Source organism: Cokeromyces recurvatus (assembly GCF_025118155.1).
Source record: "Cokeromyces recurvatus strain NRRL 2243 chromosome Unknown BX663scaffold_22, whole genome shotgun sequence".
Lineage (NCBI taxonomy): Eukaryota > Fungi > Mucoromycota > Mucoromycetes > Mucorales > Mucoraceae > Cokeromyces > Cokeromyces recurvatus.
The window spans coordinates 312,765-331,369 of NW_026251408.1; the positions used below are offsets into that span (position 1 = coordinate 312,765).

Here is an 18,605-nt window from a genome sequence, read left to right on the forward strand (position 1 = left end):
AAATAAATGGAGAAGAAGATAGTAGTTTAATCAACAGCGGTAAATAAAAAAAAATCATTTAAAAATACTCTATAATAGATAATTTTGTTAATTTAACGGTCCATCGAATCTTTTCTACTAATTCCACATCTTCTTGATCGCTAAACCCGACATTATTTATCAATTCTTCAACCATATTTTCCCATTCTTTAATAATTTGGTGTTGAAATGTAATAAGTAATATAAGTTGATCTTCTGGTAATGCAGAATTGGTCTCTGTAATATCTCGCTTATGACTAATTGTAGCTGTTGAAAAGACACACGCACAATATTTGAATACAATAGCAACGTGTCGATAGATGCCTTCTAAGGTGTTGTTATCGTTAGGTAATGTTTTTAGAACATAAAAGAATGTTTTCTCTAAATGAAGTGGAACATGAGGTGCATTTCGATAATGTTGATGCTCCTTTGGGACCTTAATAATATTTGTATCTGCAAGTGCTTTATCACAAAGTAAAATTAAAAAAGTAGGGTACTTGATAACTTGCATAAGTTGTTGACAGGATTCTGCATCCATTCTTTGAAATAGTTTATATGTTTGCTTTACAAGTTCGTCCATGTGAGCAATTTGTTCATAACAACTGATTGTAATGAGCTATCCTAACATGTTAAGAGAGAAATCCATTATTATACGTTGAAAAAAAAAAATAAAATAAAATAAAATAAAATAAAAAATAAAAAAGAAGCTTTTTTTTTACCATATTAAATATATCTCCTGAAAGATGCATTAATTCTTCGTCATCATTTGGAAACTTGCTTAACAAGATTTTTAAATAATTATCAAATTTACTTAGAGTACATAATGCATCCTTTTTTAATGTTTGTATAAAAATCGAATCTTTTACTCCGTTTTCGTCATTGATAACTGATTTTAAATCATATTGTAATATGTTGACAAATAAATCTAATATTAATTTACGACACTAAAATATATAATTTTAATACATACATAAGAAGCTAGTTTTTCATAATAAAGATTTACCTTTGTTTCAAGATCCTTACCACCATGATTTAATACTCGGTTTACAAGTCCCCAAAAATCACTATATTCTCTTAATGTGTTTGTATCCAAGACATTATAGTCATCATCAAGCGCTCTTTGTGCTCTTTTTGTTGGAATAAGTTCAAAGTTTCTAAATTGATTCCACAAAGGACTATAGATCTCGGTTCCAAATAAGTAAAGTGCATCCATCAAAATAGCATGTGCCCTCTTACAATAGATCCAGTGTTCTTTTAATAACTTTTTTGTTTTCAATTTTTCTTTAGGCTGTAAGATGAGATTAACTAGAGATAGTAAAAGAGAACTATATTTACGTCGATTTAACATACATGTATATATAAAAGACGTAGATTTACTTTTAAGGAAAGCTTACAAAGGCGGTTTTTTTCCCATGGCATTTGCATCTTCTATTAATTGCATGCCAACATGTACTATTATAATTTAGAAAAAAAAAATGGATCAGATCGAAAGATGTAATGACAAAAATCTTTATTGATGTTACAATGTCCAACTTCCAAATAATCTATAATCATTAATTGTGTGCGTTTGGGTAAATCATCCCAAGTTTCTAACTTATTTTTTATTCGATTCTCAGTTGTAACATCGTTTTTATATTCGTATAATTCAACTAGTAAAGGACGAGTAGCTAAAAGCTGTTTTGCTGATATTTGTTCATTAGGAACATTATGTCCTTTTAATGTATAATAAACGCCATTAGCCTATCAAATAACCATTAATAGATCCGAATTAGTTATTTATTATTTTCTTCATTTACAGTTTCTGAGTAATCTATAATGGGCATTAAAAAAAAAGGTATATTTGTAAATTTGTGTGATAAAGAGAGCATACATGTTTATATAATTTTTTTTTTTTAAAAAAAAAAAAAAAAAAAAAAAAAAAAAAAAGTTTTCATTAGTGGTCTTTATGACTCTTGTAGCCACTCTGAATGTTAAATGACTAAATGCTGGGCGAAAGCTTCTTCAATTTAAGTCTTCTTTTTATATATAAGGTATAATAAGAAAGACTGGTTAGGATAGTCATCCTTCAATTTATGTGTAGTATAAAATAACATATAAAAACAAAGATCACAGGGAACAGCAAGACTGTAAATATAATTTATCAAAGAAAGCTTATATCATCCAACTAATACTCTTTCATTCAACAATAAAGGCTTCTTTATAGCTTTATTAGCTGATAATTTTACTTTGGAAATGTATAAAATTCAAACTTATTTGGACCTTTTTTATGCAATAAGTTGGATAATAGAAAACATGATAAAAAAAAATCAAAGCTTTAAAACATGTAATTCAAGATAAAAACTACTTGTATTATTTAGTTAAGCAAGAGAAGGGAATAACTAACAAGTTATCTTGGTCACTTGAAATCTCTTTTATTTGTTTAGTTAACAAGTTCATTGGAAAAAAAAAAATCTAAAAGAAAAATGGCCTTTGCTACTCCGATTTGCCTTGCCCCTTCTTTAAATAAAAAGAAACAAAGGATTCTCTTTCATTTATTGTCATCATGATGAATGGCAGTATGTTTCAACCAAAAAGAAAAGAAAGAAACTGGAAACGTTTTATTGTTTATTTCATCATTTTATTTTTTACATTCCAATTTTTAAAGTTAATTTACCAACTTTTATTCCCAAATGTTATTCAATCTACTGTCAACCAAGATCAACATGTAGATTATAAAGAAAAAACGTATTATAACAACAAACAACAAAATATACTTTATTTTTATCAAGATAACCAAACTTATTTTGATTTCCCATGGTATCAAACAAAACATACAAGACCTCAATACAGGCCTAATTCTAATTTGACTACTACTCATCTTACACTGAAGGAACGTGATATCTTGCAACAAAAGGCTGTTCTTCAAGCAAAAAAGTTGGCCTATAGAAGATTCCCTAAAGAAGATTATGAAACATCAATTAAAGGAAGCACAACTGTAAATACATTAGAAAAAACAATTGCATTTAGAAAAAGGCTAGATTGTTGGTTAAAGAGAGGTCATTGGATACGAGATGATGGCAAAGATGCTGTCTATCAACTAAAACATCTTCAAGATCCCATTTATAGTACATGTGATGCACAATTCTACAAGACACATTCTAAAGATGAAAAACGAGAAGCCATAAAATATCGCTGGCAGCCAGCTGAGGAATGTCGATTTGAACATCAACTCAATCTCGAACAATGGTGTCATATTTTACAAGGGAGACATATGTTATTAGTAGGTGATTTAGTCCATTATCAGTTTCATGAAATTTTATTGGATGCCTTTAGAGATGATCCCACAGTCTGTTTTGGCGAATTAAACTGCAAAGGTAAGTCATCACAAAAAAAAAAAAAAGGGGGACGTATAAATTAAGGTATTGTTGTATAGATCATACTATTTGCAAGTCACCTAGGGATACACGGCTTCGTTATATTCGTAATGACGTATTATCTACGATTCGAAAATTTCAAAATAGAGAAAGAGGACATCCTTTAGCTAATATAATTGAGTGGCCCTTTGTGACATCTAATATATTGTCTTCTTATCCAATTCTGATCCTTAGTCGTAGTGCTATCTTAGGTGATGATGATTTAAGTTTTACAAGACGATTAATTCAAACTCTTAAAGTGATTCGTGAAACTTCACCTGATACTTTAGTTATCTATCGATCGACATTTATTGGACATCCCTTTTGTGATGACGCACACGGACCTCTTCAAGAAGTTTTAAAAGATGAAGAACTCAGAAAGCTTCCTTATGGATGGAGTGAAATAAAGAGAAGAAATGCTATTGCACAAGCCGTTGTAGAAGCAGCAGGAGGTGTTTACCTTGATTTGGCTGCAATGATTGATTTAAGACCTGATGGGCATGTTGGAGGACAAGATTGCCTACGTTATTGTATACCTGGTCCTTTAGATGCCACTGTTCAAATTTTATATCATGTATTTTTAGAGTTATTATAATAATGTATTATTTATTTATTATGATAATTTTGTGATTCTAAATATTCTGACCAGCTAATAAGCCCACTATACATAATAATGAGTACACAGTTTTATATATGAATGTATGTAATATTTACTCTCCATCCAAATCATCTTCTTCTAATACATGGTCTACCATATCAGTTACCTCTTCTAAAGATATATACTGCGTTGCCTCTTCTTCACCAAAATCAGTAAACGCAGCTCTTAATTCATGTCCATCTAAGAAACCGTCTCCATTAACATCATGTATTAAAAATAAATAATAAATCATATCCTCGTCACTTAGATTTGGAGGAATAGCAGTATTATCATCTGACTGTTCAGCTAATGACTTTAAATGTTCACGAATGTGACTAAGTAGAGTTAATGTATGAATTACTAACTCATGGTTGATTCTTACTCTTTATTATTTTTTTCATTGCCATAATTAGAATGGTCTTGGTTTTTGAATTCTATACTATGAATGGTTTGAATTATTATAAAAAACAAGTATAATACGAATAAAGTTTTATTAGTCTGCATATTTGTTATTAAGGGGAGGGAGGGAGGAAATTAAAAAAAAAAAAAAAAAAAAAAAAAAAAAGAAAGTTAATTTATATGAGCAGTAAAAAAAAGGATTTCAGTGTTATGTCCCTTATTGATTGGGTACACACATCATCATCCTCTTATTTTTAAACGTATATAAAGTGAATACATTGTACATGATACAAGTAATAGATAGACACACATACAAAAGAAAAGGGATAGAAAAATGATAAAGAAGAGTTTCTTCCAAGACGTATACTTACTTTAAAGAAGTTTACACTATTTGTATAGAAAAAAAAAAAAGAACTCATTATACTCGAAATAAAGAAAGCATATTATTAAAGTTCGATAGTGTATAACATACATATACAGATACACTCTATATCGTTATAATAGATTTATTAAGCATGTCTTTGTAGAAGAAATGTTGAATTTATGTCTTATCAGACATTCTTTGGAAACAGTAAAAGAGCATGTGGAACCCTTCTTCTTTTTATGGTAAAGAAATATATTAGCAGTACTACAATATCATCTTATTGTTTCATTATAAACTAAAATAAAAATAAAATAAGCATATCAATAGTGTGTAATAGCAGCCATTATTTTCGTCTACTACTACTAGCAGTAGTGACGATGCATATTTATCATAAATCTATAATAATTTCATCATTTATGATATAACAAAACTACATTCGTATTCACATAGCAAACATATCTTCTTCTTTGCACATGAGCTTTCAACTTTTTCTTGCTGTGGTTTTTGTTTAAATGAATAGAAATAGACACATAATAAGGACAATTTGTCGTAGTTGTTGACATAATAATGCATGTGTTTCTTTGACATTTTGTAAAGAGCAGAATCATTAATTTAAATCTCCGTCAAAATGCTTTACATGTTTTTTAGACCTGTTTTGGGATAGACACGAAAACAATGAGTTACCTTTTATATATAAATCTTGATTCAATACAAAATAATATGATTTTCCTTTTAGTATTTTTTTTTCCTCTTTCTCTTTCTTTCTCTCTCTCTCTTTTCTTTTTTTTTTTATTTATTTATTTTATACATACCTACTTTCTAAATGCAGCAAACAATAAAAAGAAAGGAGAAAAGAACAATTTCCAAATTGCTTTCGGGAAATAATAAAAAAACATTAAAAATGAATGAACAAGAAAACAGGAATGGTACACATACATACGCATACACACACATACATACATACATACACACACACACAAATAAAGTGTATATATGTGATTCTATTTACATACATTTATACATGACATGTATTTATCTATATTCTTGTACCAATAGCTATATTTGGTGCTCCTTTATGTGATGCAGCAAAAATAGGTTCAATTCTTTGGGATTTAAAAGTACCTGATCCTGTTGCTATGTGCTTCCAAGAAATTAGTGATCGTGGTAAGGTTTCAAAATATATACATATATATATATACATATATATCTATTTATATATTTATATGTATATGCATTTATAAAATTAATTTTATTTATTAAAATAATAATTATAGGCTTGACTACTGAAGGCATATTTCGTTTATCGGGGTCAGCATCAGAGGTTAGAGAACTAGAAGAAGAGATTAACAAGTACGATCCTATTAGAAGAAAAGCAATCAGATGTGATCGTTATGATGTGCATACTGTCTCAAGTCTAGTCAAAAAATATCTTCGTGATTTACCTGATCCAGTTATACCTGTTTCTTTTCATGAAGAATTTGAAGCACTTGAAATGCCTCCAAAGCAAATTCATAAATTATCTCAATTGATCAAAAGACTTCCTCTCTTTAATAGACACATTATACATGCAATCTTGAAACTATCTGCTCAAATACAGCAACATGTTGATATCAATAAGATGAATCCAGAGGCCTTAGCTACCGTGTTTGCTCCTGTTTGTATTGGGTTTGAAAAGTCACTTTTAGAACAAACGAAAGCAATTCATCACCATAACAACTATCTTAATAATAGTCATAATATGAATACTACTACTACTAGTAGTAATAGTAATAGTACAACTCATAATTTCAAATTATTTAAATCCATCTCTTCTTCTACAGCCGCGATACCTACCTTATTTACCTCGACTTCATCTACAACTAATAAGAAAAAATATAATAAAAAGCAGTATACTGATGCATATAACAGTATTAGTAATCGCAATATGATCAATCAACACATGAAACGCAACAAACACTGGATGAGTATTTGGACAATTATGATTGAAAATCATGAAAGATTAATAGCAGACCTTGATGAACTCAGCTTTTATCATCTAAAAGAACAATATCGTTCTTTACCTTCTCCCTTTTTAACAACACAAAACATACATTTGCCAAATGATGTTATGATGAATCAATTTGAGCCTGTTGTGTATTCTGAAAATGATACCCTAATTCCAGTAGCGCCACCAAAAAAGGAGGCAAGTGGTAGTGGTAGTGGTGGATTCTTTCATGCGTCATTAGCAAAAAAAACTTCGGGTTTTTTACCAAAGTCAACAAGTTCAATAAGAAGAATGCTAACGACAGCAAGCACACTTAGATAAATAAGCCTCTTCCTCCTCCTCCTCTTTCCTTTTTTTTTCTTTTTTTTTTTTTTTTTTTTTTTTTTTTTGTTGCTGTTAATCTTTCTATGAATTTATGTATGTTTCTTATCTTTTTTTTTTATTTCGTTTATTATGTTTAATTGTTTAAATGTACATATTATTGTTATTTTATATGCTTTTATATATATCATATGCATGATTAATAAATTGCTCTGCATTTTTATTGATCTATTTTAATTATTTTAATAAGCCACAACAGTAGTCTTTCGTTTCGTCCATTATTATTATTTTTTTTTTTTCGCTAGTTTGTTTGTTTGGGGGACCGATGTCGGAAACAAAAGTAAAGCAGAGAAAGGAAATGGGAATACTTCTTTTTTTTTTTTTATTCTTCTTTCTTCTATTTTCTTTTTCTTCTCTCTCTATTTTTTTTTTAAAAAAAAAAAGAATAAAGAAAAAAAAAACAAACCATATATACACACACACACATAATATAATAATATGGGGCTTTTTAATGGATCAAGTAATAACAATGAAGAAAACTTGAACGATATATATTCACCTTCTGGAGGGGAAGAGCATTTTGGAGAGAATACAGGCAATAGCTTTGAAAAGATGCCAGATTTTATGTCAAGTATTAGTTATGACGTTTCTCGAATTCAACCCACTGCACTACAAGGAGGTCTTGACTTTTTACAAATTGAAGGAGAAGGTACTACAGGTAGTTTAAGTGGTGGTGCTTCATTCACACCTTCAAGAGGATGGTCAGACGATTTATGTTATGGTACGGGTACAACTTATTTAGCAGGATTAACACTAGGCGGTGCCTTTGGTTTGGCAGAAGGATTAAAAAAGAGTGCTAGTGCTCCAAATATGAAGGTGCGTTTAAATACAACATTGAATTCTATTACTCGTCGTGGTCCCGGTCTTGGTAATTCAATGGGTGTTATTGCAATGATTTATAATGGAGCTACAGCCATGATGGATGCCTCTCGTGGTAAGCATGATATTTTTAATAGTTTAGCAGGTGGTGCCATCTCAGGTGCTCTATTCAAATCTACTGCAGGTCCTCGCGCTGCTATGGTGTCTGCTGGTGTTTGTGCTGGTGTTGCTGGTGCTTGGTCTTTATTAGTTTCTAACTTTACTGAAAATTAAGATATATATATACATACATACTTGATTTCTTTATACATAGATTTATTTTTACTAGTTATATGCCCCTATCATTTTGTATAAATTCTTCATACATGGGTCCCTTTTTTTTTATATATTGTTATTATTATATACTGTGAAAATCTACTCATAAAGGACTTTTTTTTTTATTTTTTTTATTTGTGAAACAGAATTATTTTTATTAGGCAGCAGCAGTCATAATGTGTATATTATGCAATCTCATCTTCATTTTCCTTTATTATCTTCGTCTCTTCCAAAAATTGCTGATGAGCTTCAAATTCTAAAGGATCCCTTTCATTATCCATAAAATCAGCTTCTAACATTTTCATTCTATCCTCCATTGTAATTTCTCGTACAAGGTATCCTTCTGAGTCGCGACGTACTAACTTGTGTCCTTTATCCCAACCATCGTTTATTTCCATAGCAGGTTGTCCTACTTTATTAGGGTCTCGAGGAGGCCAACTATAAACGATTACAGGGTCTATATTACAATATAGATTATCATACATTTTTTTTGAATAGTTATATGTATGTATGTATTGTATTTACCTGTATTTGATTTAACAGTGTAATGAATCCCATCTCCTGGAGTAGACTGGGGCCAAGCCCATAATAAAGGATTATCACCTAATACTGAACAAATGTTTTTATAAAAACCAATATCGAATGGAAATTCAACCTACCAAAAAAAAAAAAAAAGACCATGTTATTTTTTTTTTATATATGCATATTCATATAATATTTTTTTTACTGTTAGAATAATGTTGTAAATTTACAGGTTCGATCGCTCGTCTACGAATCATCTTTTTAGTCTTTGTTCGTTCCCAACCTTCAATTGTTGTTTGGCCTTTAAAGAGACAAAAGGTATGATAGATAGCCAAGATCCCCACTAAAAAGAGAGTCACACCAATCAATGCTATGTTTAGGATAACTATAATAACTTCTAATGTACTTGGCTGAAGAGCGGGCTATAATAATCATGATATATAAATTAAAAACGTATTTTTATCGTTATTGTTGTTTTACCCATTTAGAATTCCAAGCATCAATAATACGCTGTAATCTCCATAATAATAAATACCCAGCATAGATACAACCTCCCACAGCTGAGAAAACAAACCGTATAAAATGACTATAATTTCCAAAACCAACGCAGTTCCCAATCCAAGGACAATGATGATCCATTCTTAGTATACATTGACCACATTGTTTACAGTGATGGGCTCGAGGTGGTTTGTATTTTTCGCATTTCTTACAAAATCTGGGTCCTTGAAAGCCAACCGGTAAAACTCGATCGTCCTCCAATACTGATGAAGGAGGCTCCTATTATAGATAATATAATAAATGGATCGTTTCTTTCTTTGGTGTATTATTATTGTTTATTTATTTATTTTTTTTTTACCCATCCTTCAGGTATATTTCCGGGATTAGTTGTACATGCTAAATAGTAATTGATATAAATAGAAATCAAAAGAATGTTCAAAGGGGTAAGTATTTTCAATGATCGTGGAGAGAGCAAACCACCCAATGCAGGTCCCATAATGTAAAAGTTGATTGATAAATGTAGATGCGTTATAAGAATCGTAACAAATGCTACAATATATTTTTCTGGAACAAGTTCTAGTACGGCTGTCATTGCTTAATCTCTATGTGCATATGCTTTTCCTTATTTTCTTAAAAAAAAAACAAAAAGAAAAATCAACGACTAAAATAAAAAAATGAAAAAAAAGAAATAAAGGAACATCCCAATTCTATTTATCTTATTGGTTAATATCTATCTATTTTAAGGAATCACTTTCTTTAGATAATTATCTTATTAACGGTTTCTTTTATAAGGATCAAATTGCAACAGACATACGTATATATTTACTGACACCATTCTATTACAAAATAAATATTTATTTGAATAAGGAAAAAAAACCCCCAGAAAGCATTACTCATTAAAGGTGTGATTCGGTCTGTTTACTTGATCGTAATCATAATTGCTACCATTAGAATAAAACATAAAAGTATACATTTCCAAAGAAATATATAGTATAATAAATAGTTTTTTTTTTCATTTTCGTTAATATATAAATATAAAAAGAGAGAGAAGGAAAGAAGAGGAGACAGAGTAGTCTGAATTGAGTTACCAGATAAACTGGTCTCATGTATTGCACTTCATAGCATTACCGCCCACAGGCCATTACAGTAAACCATCCTAAACCAACCCATCAGAACTTAACATCCTTCAAAGGTTATAAAGGTTCAAGAGGATAGAATTTCTGGTAGCACTGCCCCCATTTTCACAGGTTATCCAGCAAAGATGTTTAACGGCTTTCCTCAGACCTTCCCACGGGTATATGTTCATTATTAAAGAATAAATCTTTTAGTATGTTTGCCCGTATACATAAGCTTGTCACCTCCTCTAACCCTAAGTAAAAGGAAAAAAAAAAAAATTGCACAAGGATTTTGAATTATAATTTATATAAACAAAAAGAGAATAAAAAAAATTTTTTTTCTCGTGATTACAGTCACATGTGACTCCTCAACTTTTTTTTTTTTTTTCTATAAATTTTATGAAATAGCCTTTTATTTAGTGTTTTTTCTTTTTTTTTTCTTTATTCGATCTTAAATTTACATACTGTGAAGGACGTTTATATTTTTGCGGATGAATATATATTCTATGAGCAAAAGTATTGTCTTTTGGCAGGTATTAGAAAAAAAAAAAAGACGGTCGTATCTATTTGATGTGCAGTTAATTTATCTGTCATTGAACTCGAAGGCTAGCCTATATTATTTAACTCCATTTTTTATAATATAAAAAAAAAATGAAAAATATTGACCTTTATTTTCGTATATTATTGAATTAAACATAATGTACAAGAAAATACATATACAAAATTTGTTATTAAAGAAAAAGAGCAGATTATTGCTCATTTGAAATAAGCAAATATATTATTTTCATAAAATATACCATAATATGTTTATTTTAAAATGACTCTACTTTTCTTGCGCAAGAACCATTCAAATAATTTTGGTAAAAAAGATAACTACTAATTGAAGAAAAAAAAAAAACCAGTAAATTACTACTGAATGATAGTCATTCTACTATGTTGTTTTTACCTCATGAGTCGCTTCTTCAATATCAATAGTCTTTTTAACCATTACTGTAAAGTCGTCGCATTAAAATAAAAAAATAAAATTTTATGAAATAAATGTAGGCAGACGAATATGTATATGTATTAGTATAAAATAGTTTATAAGTTTGTAAAATATTTAAAAATAGATTCGACTATGCCAAGAAAGCCAAGCGAGTGAAAGGTATGCAACAAAAAAGGATGAATATTAAAGGTATAAGTTATAATTAAAACAGACAAATGAAAGTCAACCAGACTGGCCTATAGTTTTTTAAAAATACATTCAACTTGATGTATCATGTTTCTGACCATTAACATGTATAATTTCACTACAATTATCCATGTTTAAAGATATCATCAACAGTGTTTACGCTGTGTGATATCCATTTTTTTTTCGTTTTTAATATGTATAATTCTAGATTTGAAAATGGGAAAATGTGTTATCTAAATATGCTAACCAAGTCATTTAGACAGTTATTAAAGAATCCTTTATGAAGAAATAGAATTGCTTTTAAACTTGTATTATTTAACACCTTTTATGCAGCAATTGAAGTAAGAAAGTAAGCTACTACATTAACACGTCTGTATCTTCTTTATAGAAAGTGATTCAGATAGATAACAAATGAGATTCCATGTAGTACCACCTAATACAACTTAAAACGCTTGTGAATTAGAATAGAATAAGATGTATTTCTTTGAAAAGATAAAGTAAAGTGCTGTAGAATAAAGTTTATAGATTTCAAACATAATCCTTTAATAGCTGACTCATCATCTACACTAATGAAGATAATAACAGATGGCTATGTGCTGTTGATAGATTAAAAAAAAAAAAAAAAAAAAAAAAAAAAAAAAAAAAAAAAAAAGAACAATTGGGCTAATTTATAGGTTTTAGAAGAGTTTTAACGTGTTCTTTAAGAAGGTCTTTTTATATCAAAAATCCCTAATAAGCTCACACTTCTTTTAAAGAAGTTTAGCAATTCCTTTTAACGACGAATTATCTTTGTATTTGACTCGGTAAAAATGTAATACATGGTATTTTTGTTTTATTTTATTTTTTTTTTGTTTGTGTATCGTTTGCATGTTACTCGAAATAAAGGGTGCAAGGCTTCTTTTCCTTCCTTTAAATCTTTTTCTATTCAAACTAAAAACAGCTAATCTATTTCCTTGCCATCATAAAAACACAATTATTTAGTTATTTTAAAATAAAAAAAATAAACATGTGTACACACAATGAATGCAATTCTTTACTATAAAAAATATGGATCCAAATACCTTTTTTTTTTTTTTTATCTGTGGGAAAATTGGTATATTAATGTGCTTCTTATAATAGAGTATCATAGGAACATATTAGAATTGCTATAATACTTGGATTATGATTGTACCAACCAAGTCTGACAAGATGCAATATAAGTCTTCAAGGTTAGTATACGTTACACTCAAATAAACACCTATAGATCAATAGCCAAAATAGGTAATCATGGTAACTGTCCTAGCGCACATTGATAAAGAAAAAAAAATGGTGAGAAGCTATCCTTTTTCTTTTTTTTTTTTTTTGAAAAAAAAAAAAGTATATATCCATATACAAATACATATATATATAAATACATATATTTTTTTTATTTTCTGCAATTTATATAAACAATTAAACTAATAGTAAAGTCTGCCCATCAAACACAGATAGATAGATACACACCCTAGATTATCAATGACACATTTGAGGTAATATCCATGTACTTTACCCCTCCCGCTTTTTTTTTTCTCTTGTCTTTAATCAATAATTTAATTCTATAGTGATTTTTCATATTTACGTAAATACATCCAAAAGAGAAAAATAATAATAATAATTTGATTTTAATACTTCGATTGAATAATAGAAAGATGCGCCTTAGAAGCATATATGGCTTTATTCTTATTGTATAGAGTCTGGGCAAATGACAGATTTAAATGTCTTCATCCAAAGCGAATTTTTGCTGGTGAATTAAGAAGTATTATTACTGTATTATATATAATGATGCTAGTAATGCAGACATCATGGGGTATGAGAATGATTTTGTTTATTTTACTTTATTTTATTTTCGCAATTAAACGTATTTTTTTTTTCATTGATAGATGTGGTATCAACATGGATTAAATATACTGAAAAGTTCATTGTTGTACCTGGAACCGACCATATTATATCTAAACCTTATGATAATTGGACAAATCAACATAAAGAAGTTGCTCAGGTACAACCAATCATGGATGGTATTTTTTTTTTTTTTACCTTGAATATAATTAGTTTATATGTTTGTATATATTTATATATCTATTTCATAGGCAATGGATTATGTAGAGTGTGTAAATTTATCTATGCAAACGGGCGTCTTTTTCTTGTTGCAATGTTTTTGGAATTATCTGTCTAATGCAGTTGCTAAAAGGACATTCATGAGTTCTTGGGAATTCAAGTTTTATATTTTTTGGTATGCTTTTTTTTTTTTTATCATAGCATCTACTAAAACTATCTTTTTTTTTTTTTTTTTTTTAGGGCTCTTGGTAGTATTGCCATTTTCCCTATATTGCAATGGTATTTTAGAGAAGATCCAACCAAGAGAGAAGCTATTCCACAATTAGCATATTCAATTGAAGGTTTATATATATATATAAATATATATACATGCAACATATACAAACAAAACTTACATGTATATATGTATATTACTAACTCTTATAAATATAGTTCTTATTACTTCAGCTTTAGGTGTTCGTTCTCATAGACGATTTAAGAGAATTTTAAATATCTCTCGCAACCTGAAGCATGGAGCTGCTAAAATCGTAGAAAAACTTGCGTATTTTAAAGATATGAATATTTATCTTACTATTATTCTCTTTTTTTATGGAATCAGTCTTTGTATTCTTTGCATTGATGGTATAACTTCAACTAAGACTATTAATTCTAATAAGTTTGCTTCAGACCTCTTGATTGCCTTTTGTAATGTATCCTCCGTCTTGATGTGGATTGTTGGTGTAAGGAAGAAGGAAAAAAAACGATAAACGATAAACGGAATACTAAATATTTTATTTAAATGAATAGATTTCTATATTTCATCCTCGACATGGTAATTCAGAATTAGGTTCTTCACTCGGTTCAAGAAGTATGACGACAACTCATAATCAAGAGGGTGATATAGAAATCAATCATAGTGGTAGATTTAATAATAATAATAATAATAATAATGGTTCGTCATCATTTTCCGAATGTATAAAATCAAATCGACTAAGCCAACGTATCACAAATTTTATAGAAAGCAAGACAAATGGTGGTAGTGCTCAGCATCATGTATCGAATCATAGTAATGCCCTTATCAATGAGTCCTCTACAGTTCATGAATCAAATGGAAGAAAGGATCTGATGAATAATAATAATAACGGTCATTTCTTAAGACCCATGTCTCCTGTTGAAGTCGATTACCATCATCCTTCTGTTATCCATGATCGTTCATTTTCACCATCTACTGCACATCATTTTAATAACGAAAACAAGTCGACAGCCATGTTTTCAAGTCATAACATGACTACTGTAGATGACCCATATACGAATCATCCTATCAACTTTGCTATGGTTGAACCTTCAAAAAGGTATAATGATAATAATAATAATAATAATAGCCAACAGAGAGATTCTTATGATGACCTGTACCGTTCAAATTCTTCTCCAGTCAAGCAGCATGATTATCCTATGCAAAACTTGTATGGTACTACGGCTGCCTATGATAATCAGCAGGATGATTTTAAATTCGATCCATCTTCTGCTGTTAGAGGTGATCATTCATTTGATTATTTGCAAACACCCAACAGAGCGAAAACTAATAATAACGGATTTTTTTAAGAAGAGAGGATAAACTCACCATTTTTATAAAGTAATCTATTTATAAAAACATATACCTATTTTTATTTTTTTATTTTTATTTTTTTGTTATATTCTTGTTTAGGTAGTATAGCATTATCATAACTATTACTCTCATATTACTCTTCTTCTTTTATTTATTTATTTATATATTTATTATAAAGCATTCTTATATTGATCATGTATAAATGTTATATTCTTCTTCTAACATCTTTCTTTTTATCACTCACTCACTCACTCACTCACTCTCTTCTCTTCTTTATATATTTATAACAATTAATACTGTGAATAATTATTTGGGGGATAACTTGTATTGGATGAAGATGTATAATTTTGGTTCAAAGGCGGATAAATGTCTTGATGAGCTGCAAATGGGGTGCCTAATTGATCAGAGTGAGGTACATAACCCCCTGGGAACTGTTGTGGCTCAGGGAATCGATTAGGCTGAATATAAGAACTAGAATTATATCCAGGATAGCTATTTCTATTACCAGCATTAGTTTGAGGAGGATATCCATTGTGGTTATTAGGAAGAGGATAACCTGTAGTAGGAGGAGGATAGCCTATATTATAAATTCGTTATCTCAGTCTGTTTCATATAATTTCTAGTCTATTTATTACCGTAATTGATATTGGGAGGGTTTGATGGATTGTAAGAAGAGGAAAGAAGAGGACCATTCATATTTGTTGGATGATTCATATAATTAGGGTTTGGTACAGAGAATGAAACAGGTCTATTTGAGTTTAATAGAGGCTGTCCTCCATAAGACATAGGTCGACTGTCATTATTAGGTGGATAAGAGGATTGTTGTGGACGATAAGATGGTTGTGAGCCAGTAGAGATAGATGGTGCTGGATTTAATGGAGGATATGGGCGAGGTGTAGCGTCATAATTATAAAAGGGTTGTTGCTGAGAAGGATAATGAGTGTCGTTACAGTTTGTAGGTGTTGACTGAGACTCGATAGGAGTAGGAGGGGGTCTTATTCCATTTGTTGTCTGAGAAGGAGGATATTGAGTTGAAGTTGGATAGGGTCTATTATTTTGTGGTACAGTAGGTATATAGCCTCCGGGAGGCTTAAATGGCCTACTCATACCATATCGCGTGGGCTGACGTTTTGGTGGAGGGCGCTAAATGGTTCAAAATACAACTCAGTATTATTACTCGAACGTATACTAAAAAATTGAAAAAAAAAAAAAAAAAAAAAAAAAAAAAAAAAACTTACCGCATAATAAAATGTGAGCTCTAAATAAATTTCACCAGCAGGTCGGCCTTTATAAGTTAAAGGATACCAATCTAAATAAGAAATAATTAGGTACTATGTTTCAAGTTTTTTTTTTTTTTTTTTGTAAAACTTACTATCCTCTTCCCCTTCCATGAGGACTTTAGAAATATCAAGCTCGCATTCTGATATTAATTCTTGTCTTTTACCGTCTTCATCATATACTTGAACAACAACTTTTTTTTTATTTTCAGGAATTGGTAAAACAACCTAATAACAACGTTTATAGTATAGAATTCAATTAATATTCTTGATCCTGATAAATGTGTAAATATAGAGTACCTGATCATCCCAAGTAGGATGCTGACCACCTCTTATATCAGTTATTGTTCTTTGAATTGTTTCGCCAATGCGAAATATAACAAAAGGATCCTGCTTACCGACAACCTATTTATTATAGAATTTATATTGATTATTATTATTATTTTTCCTCTCAAAGGAAAGCAAAATAATCATAATACCTCACGTTCAGGTAAATGCCTCTAAGGTAAAGAAAGGATTAAGTCTACTGTTTATTTTCAAAATTGACAATTCAATGTTATAATCTTACAGCTTTGTAGGCGACAATCACTAGTTCACCAATAATCTTTGGTTTCGACATTTCTAATTTATAAAGTGAGAAAAAAAAAAGGAAAAAGAAAAAGAAAACGAAAACGAATATTTTCGTGCGAAATTATAAAAAAGGCAAAAAGGATGGATTTCACAACAAAAATGTACACTAAAATTGAATAATAAATTTTTAGTTGTTGTAAAATTTTTAAATAACCGGCCACTTGCTAATAATATTTAATTGCCCTGATCTGATCAGAAAGAAACGAAATATCCTTTTTTGGGTGAATAGAAAAGTAAGGACATGAAAGAAATAGGGGGAAAATAAAATAAAATTAGGTAGCTAAGGGCAACAAAGTGTCCAGTGATGAGTAATCAATTAAGTCTCTAGTGTCTGAATTAGAAAGTGAAAAGGATGATTTCATTATTATAAATGTATAAAAAAGAAAAAAAAAAACTATATTTAAGTATTGGGAAATGAGCAAAGTAGTTTATCAATTAATAACAAATATGTAGTATTTGAAGCTAATTAAGCATATGTAAACTATAAATTAAGTGCTTCATGTTAATTTTAAATTAATAGTGGACTGAGGAAAGATAGCTATTATAGTCAATAATATCATTTATACGCGTTATTTTTGAATGACATAATAGGTATTCAATAGAGAAACGTATAATCGACATGTCATTAAGAGTTTAGAGTGAAAAAAAAAGGATATCTTTTAAGAAATAAATCCCAAAACATCAGACAGTAGTACCAGTAAATAGATGACCATAGTTGATTTAGATATAGAAATGAATAATAATAAAAACACAGTCTATTAAAGCTAAGTTTATTAATATTGATGATAGCAGTTTGGTCCGTTGTGGATAATGTTATTGATCTTGTTCCGAACTGAGAAATGTTAATTCTAAAGCCTTTTTTTTTCTTTCTTTCTAAGAGGCTGAAAGAGAATGAATAAAGGTATTCTTATAAAGTTAACTGTATTACTTCAGATACAAGATCATTTTTTAAATGGCCTTCCTAAAACTAGAAAATATATCTTTTAGAACCTGATTAAATTTTGCTTTTATTACTATCTAAATAATGCGTCGATTAATAAAATATATATGTATATCTTGTTAGTAACCTTTTGAGATATAGCAACTAATAAGAAAACGTGTAATATTCAAAATTAAATTTTGCACCCTTATTTCATCCTTAAATAGTAAAAATTAGTGTAGATTTGAGCATTTATGTTTAAATGAAAGATACTAGCAATTTAGGAGCAAATAATACATTTATACGCATATATAACTTATCTGTCTGTTTTATTTATAATATAAATTTTAAGTTTTATAAAGCCTGGCGAAGTTTAATAAATTAGAACTTGAAATTGTATGAACACAATAAATATTTTAGATTCTTTATGCTTTATATGAAAAAAAAAAAAGGGTAATTAACTGAATTGCGTTTTTTACCTTTATAGTGTTGAAATAGCGTCTGAA

General features: G+C 29.3%; 9 protein-coding genes across 9 annotated transcripts; 4 read left to right on the top strand and 5 right to left on the bottom strand.

The window, feature by feature from the left end:
* Nucleotides 1-58: 58 nt before the first annotated feature.
* On the bottom strand, nt 59-1,459 carry BX663DRAFT_439128 (uncharacterized protein; the record flags this gene model as incomplete). The annotated part of the gene is made up of 4 exons (XM_051523316.1): nt 59-634; nt 738-962; nt 1,022-1,343; nt 1,413-1,459. 4 exons carry the CDS (start codon nt 1,457-1,459, stop codon nt 59-61), a joined length of 1,170 nt encoding a protein of 389 aa, XP_051380646.1.
* An 802-nt stretch (nt 1,460-2,261) lies between these two features.
* Nucleotides 2,262-4,063, top strand: BX663DRAFT_152696 (uncharacterized protein). The gene is made up of 3 exons (XM_051521613.1): nt 2,262-2,341; nt 2,442-3,371; nt 3,431-4,063. The coding sequence occupies exons 2-3, from the start codon at nt 2,561-2,563 to the stop codon at nt 4,003-4,005; spliced, it is 1,386 nt and encodes a 461-aa protein (XP_051380647.1). The 5' UTR covers nt 2,262-2,341; nt 2,442-2,560; the 3' UTR covers nt 4,006-4,063.
* Nucleotides 4,017-4,300, bottom strand: BX663DRAFT_532298 (uncharacterized protein; the record flags this gene model as incomplete). Its single annotated transcript, XM_051530444.1, has 2 exons — nt 4,017-4,071; nt 4,125-4,300. 2 exons carry the CDS (start codon nt 4,298-4,300, stop codon nt 4,017-4,019), a joined length of 231 nt encoding a protein of 76 aa, XP_051380648.1.
* Nucleotides 4,301-5,590: 1,290 nt separating this feature from the next.
* On the top strand, nt 5,591-7,144 carry BX663DRAFT_517178 (Rho GTPase activation protein). The gene is made up of 3 exons (XM_051528691.1): nt 5,591-5,736; nt 5,867-5,974; nt 6,085-7,144. Exons 1-3 carry the CDS (start codon nt 5,634-5,636, stop codon nt 7,113-7,115), a joined length of 1,242 nt encoding a protein of 413 aa, XP_051380649.1. The 5' UTR covers nt 5,591-5,633; the 3' UTR covers nt 7,116-7,144.
* A 393-nt stretch (nt 7,145-7,537) lies between these two features.
* On the top strand, nt 7,538-8,430 carry BX663DRAFT_517180 (Tim17/Tim22/Tim23/Pmp24 family-domain-containing protein). Its single transcript, XM_051528692.1, has one exon. The coding sequence runs from the start codon at nt 7,614-7,616 to the stop codon at nt 8,265-8,267; it is 654 nt and encodes a 217-aa protein (XP_051380650.1). The 5' UTR covers nt 7,538-7,613; the 3' UTR covers nt 8,268-8,430.
* A 336-nt stretch (nt 8,431-8,766) lies between these two features.
* Nucleotides 8,767-9,921, bottom strand: BX663DRAFT_439136 (DHHC palmitoyltransferase-domain-containing protein; the record flags this gene model as incomplete). The annotated part of the gene is made up of 4 exons (XM_051523318.1): nt 8,767-8,964; nt 9,062-9,241; nt 9,312-9,608; nt 9,688-9,921. 4 exons carry the CDS (start codon nt 9,919-9,921, stop codon nt 8,767-8,769), a joined length of 909 nt encoding a protein of 302 aa, XP_051380651.1.
* A 91-nt stretch (nt 9,922-10,012) lies between these two features.
* BX663DRAFT_517185 (uncharacterized protein) lies at nt 10,013-10,785 on the bottom strand. Its single transcript, XM_051528693.1, has one exon. It carries the CDS (start codon nt 10,433-10,435, stop codon nt 10,277-10,279), a length of 159 nt encoding a protein of 52 aa, XP_051380652.1. The 5' UTR covers nt 10,436-10,785; the 3' UTR covers nt 10,013-10,276.
* A 2,186-nt stretch (nt 10,786-12,971) lies between these two features.
* Nucleotides 12,972-15,466, top strand: BX663DRAFT_517191 (uncharacterized protein). The gene is made up of 9 exons (XM_051528694.1): nt 12,972-13,123; nt 13,196-13,212; nt 13,279-13,440; nt 13,514-13,629; nt 13,721-13,863; nt 13,929-14,029; nt 14,121-14,407; nt 14,475-14,586; nt 14,686-15,466. The coding sequence occupies exons 1-9, from the start codon at nt 13,110-13,112 to the stop codon at nt 15,267-15,269; spliced, it is 1,536 nt and encodes a 511-aa protein (XP_051380653.1). The 5' UTR covers nt 12,972-13,109; the 3' UTR covers nt 15,270-15,466.
* Nucleotides 15,467-15,897: 431 nt separating this feature from the next.
* BX663DRAFT_439064 (C2 domain-containing protein) lies at nt 15,898-17,169 on the bottom strand (the record flags this gene model as incomplete). The annotated part of the gene is made up of 5 exons (XM_051523311.1): nt 15,898-16,416; nt 16,512-16,582; nt 16,646-16,778; nt 16,851-16,955; nt 17,119-17,169. The coding sequence occupies 5 exons, from the start codon at nt 17,167-17,169 to the stop codon at nt 15,898-15,900; spliced, it is 879 nt and encodes a 292-aa protein (XP_051380654.1).
* Nucleotides 17,170-18,605: the final 1,436 nt, after the last annotated feature.

What these genes read in the sequence shown, in the direction of transcription:
- BX663DRAFT_152696 (XM_051521613.1), top strand. Translation starts at nt 2,561, where the DNA reads ATGATGAATGGCAGTATGTTTCAACCAAAAAGAAAAGAAAGAAACTGG. An exon ending in TGGCGAATTAAACTGCAAAG is followed by an intron (nt 3,372 to 3,430) that starts GTAAGTCATCAC and finishes ATTGTTGTATAG; the next exon opens with ATCATACTATTTGCAAGTCA.
- BX663DRAFT_517178 (XM_051528691.1), top strand. Translation starts at nt 5,634, where the DNA reads ATGCAGCAAACAATAAAAAGAAAGGAGAAAAGAACAATTTCCAAATTG. An exon ending in TGAACAAGAAAACAGGAATG is followed by an intron (nt 5,737 to 5,866) that starts GTACACATACAT and finishes TTGTACCAATAG; the next exon opens with CTATATTTGGTGCTCCTTTA. An exon ending in CCAAGAAATTAGTGATCGTG is followed by an intron (nt 5,975 to 6,084) that starts GTAAGGTTTCAA and finishes TAATAATTATAG; the next exon opens with GCTTGACTACTGAAGGCATA.
- BX663DRAFT_517180 (XM_051528692.1), top strand. Translation starts at nt 7,614, where the DNA reads ATGGGGCTTTTTAATGGATCAAGTAATAACAATGAAGAAAACTTGAAC.
- BX663DRAFT_517185 (XM_051528693.1), bottom strand. Translation starts at nt 10,435, where the DNA reads ATGAGACCAGTTTATCTGGTAACTCAATTCAGACTACTCTGTCTCCTC.
- BX663DRAFT_517191 (XM_051528694.1), top strand. An exon ending in TTCAAGTTTTATATTTTTTG is followed by an intron (nt 13,864 to 13,928) that starts GTATGCTTTTTT and finishes TTTTTTTTTTAG; the next exon opens with GGCTCTTGGTAGTATTGCCA. An exon ending in TATAGAAATCAATCATAGTG is followed by an intron (nt 14,587 to 14,685) that starts GTAGATTTAATA and finishes CAAATTTTATAG; the next exon opens with AAAGCAAGACAAATGGTGGT.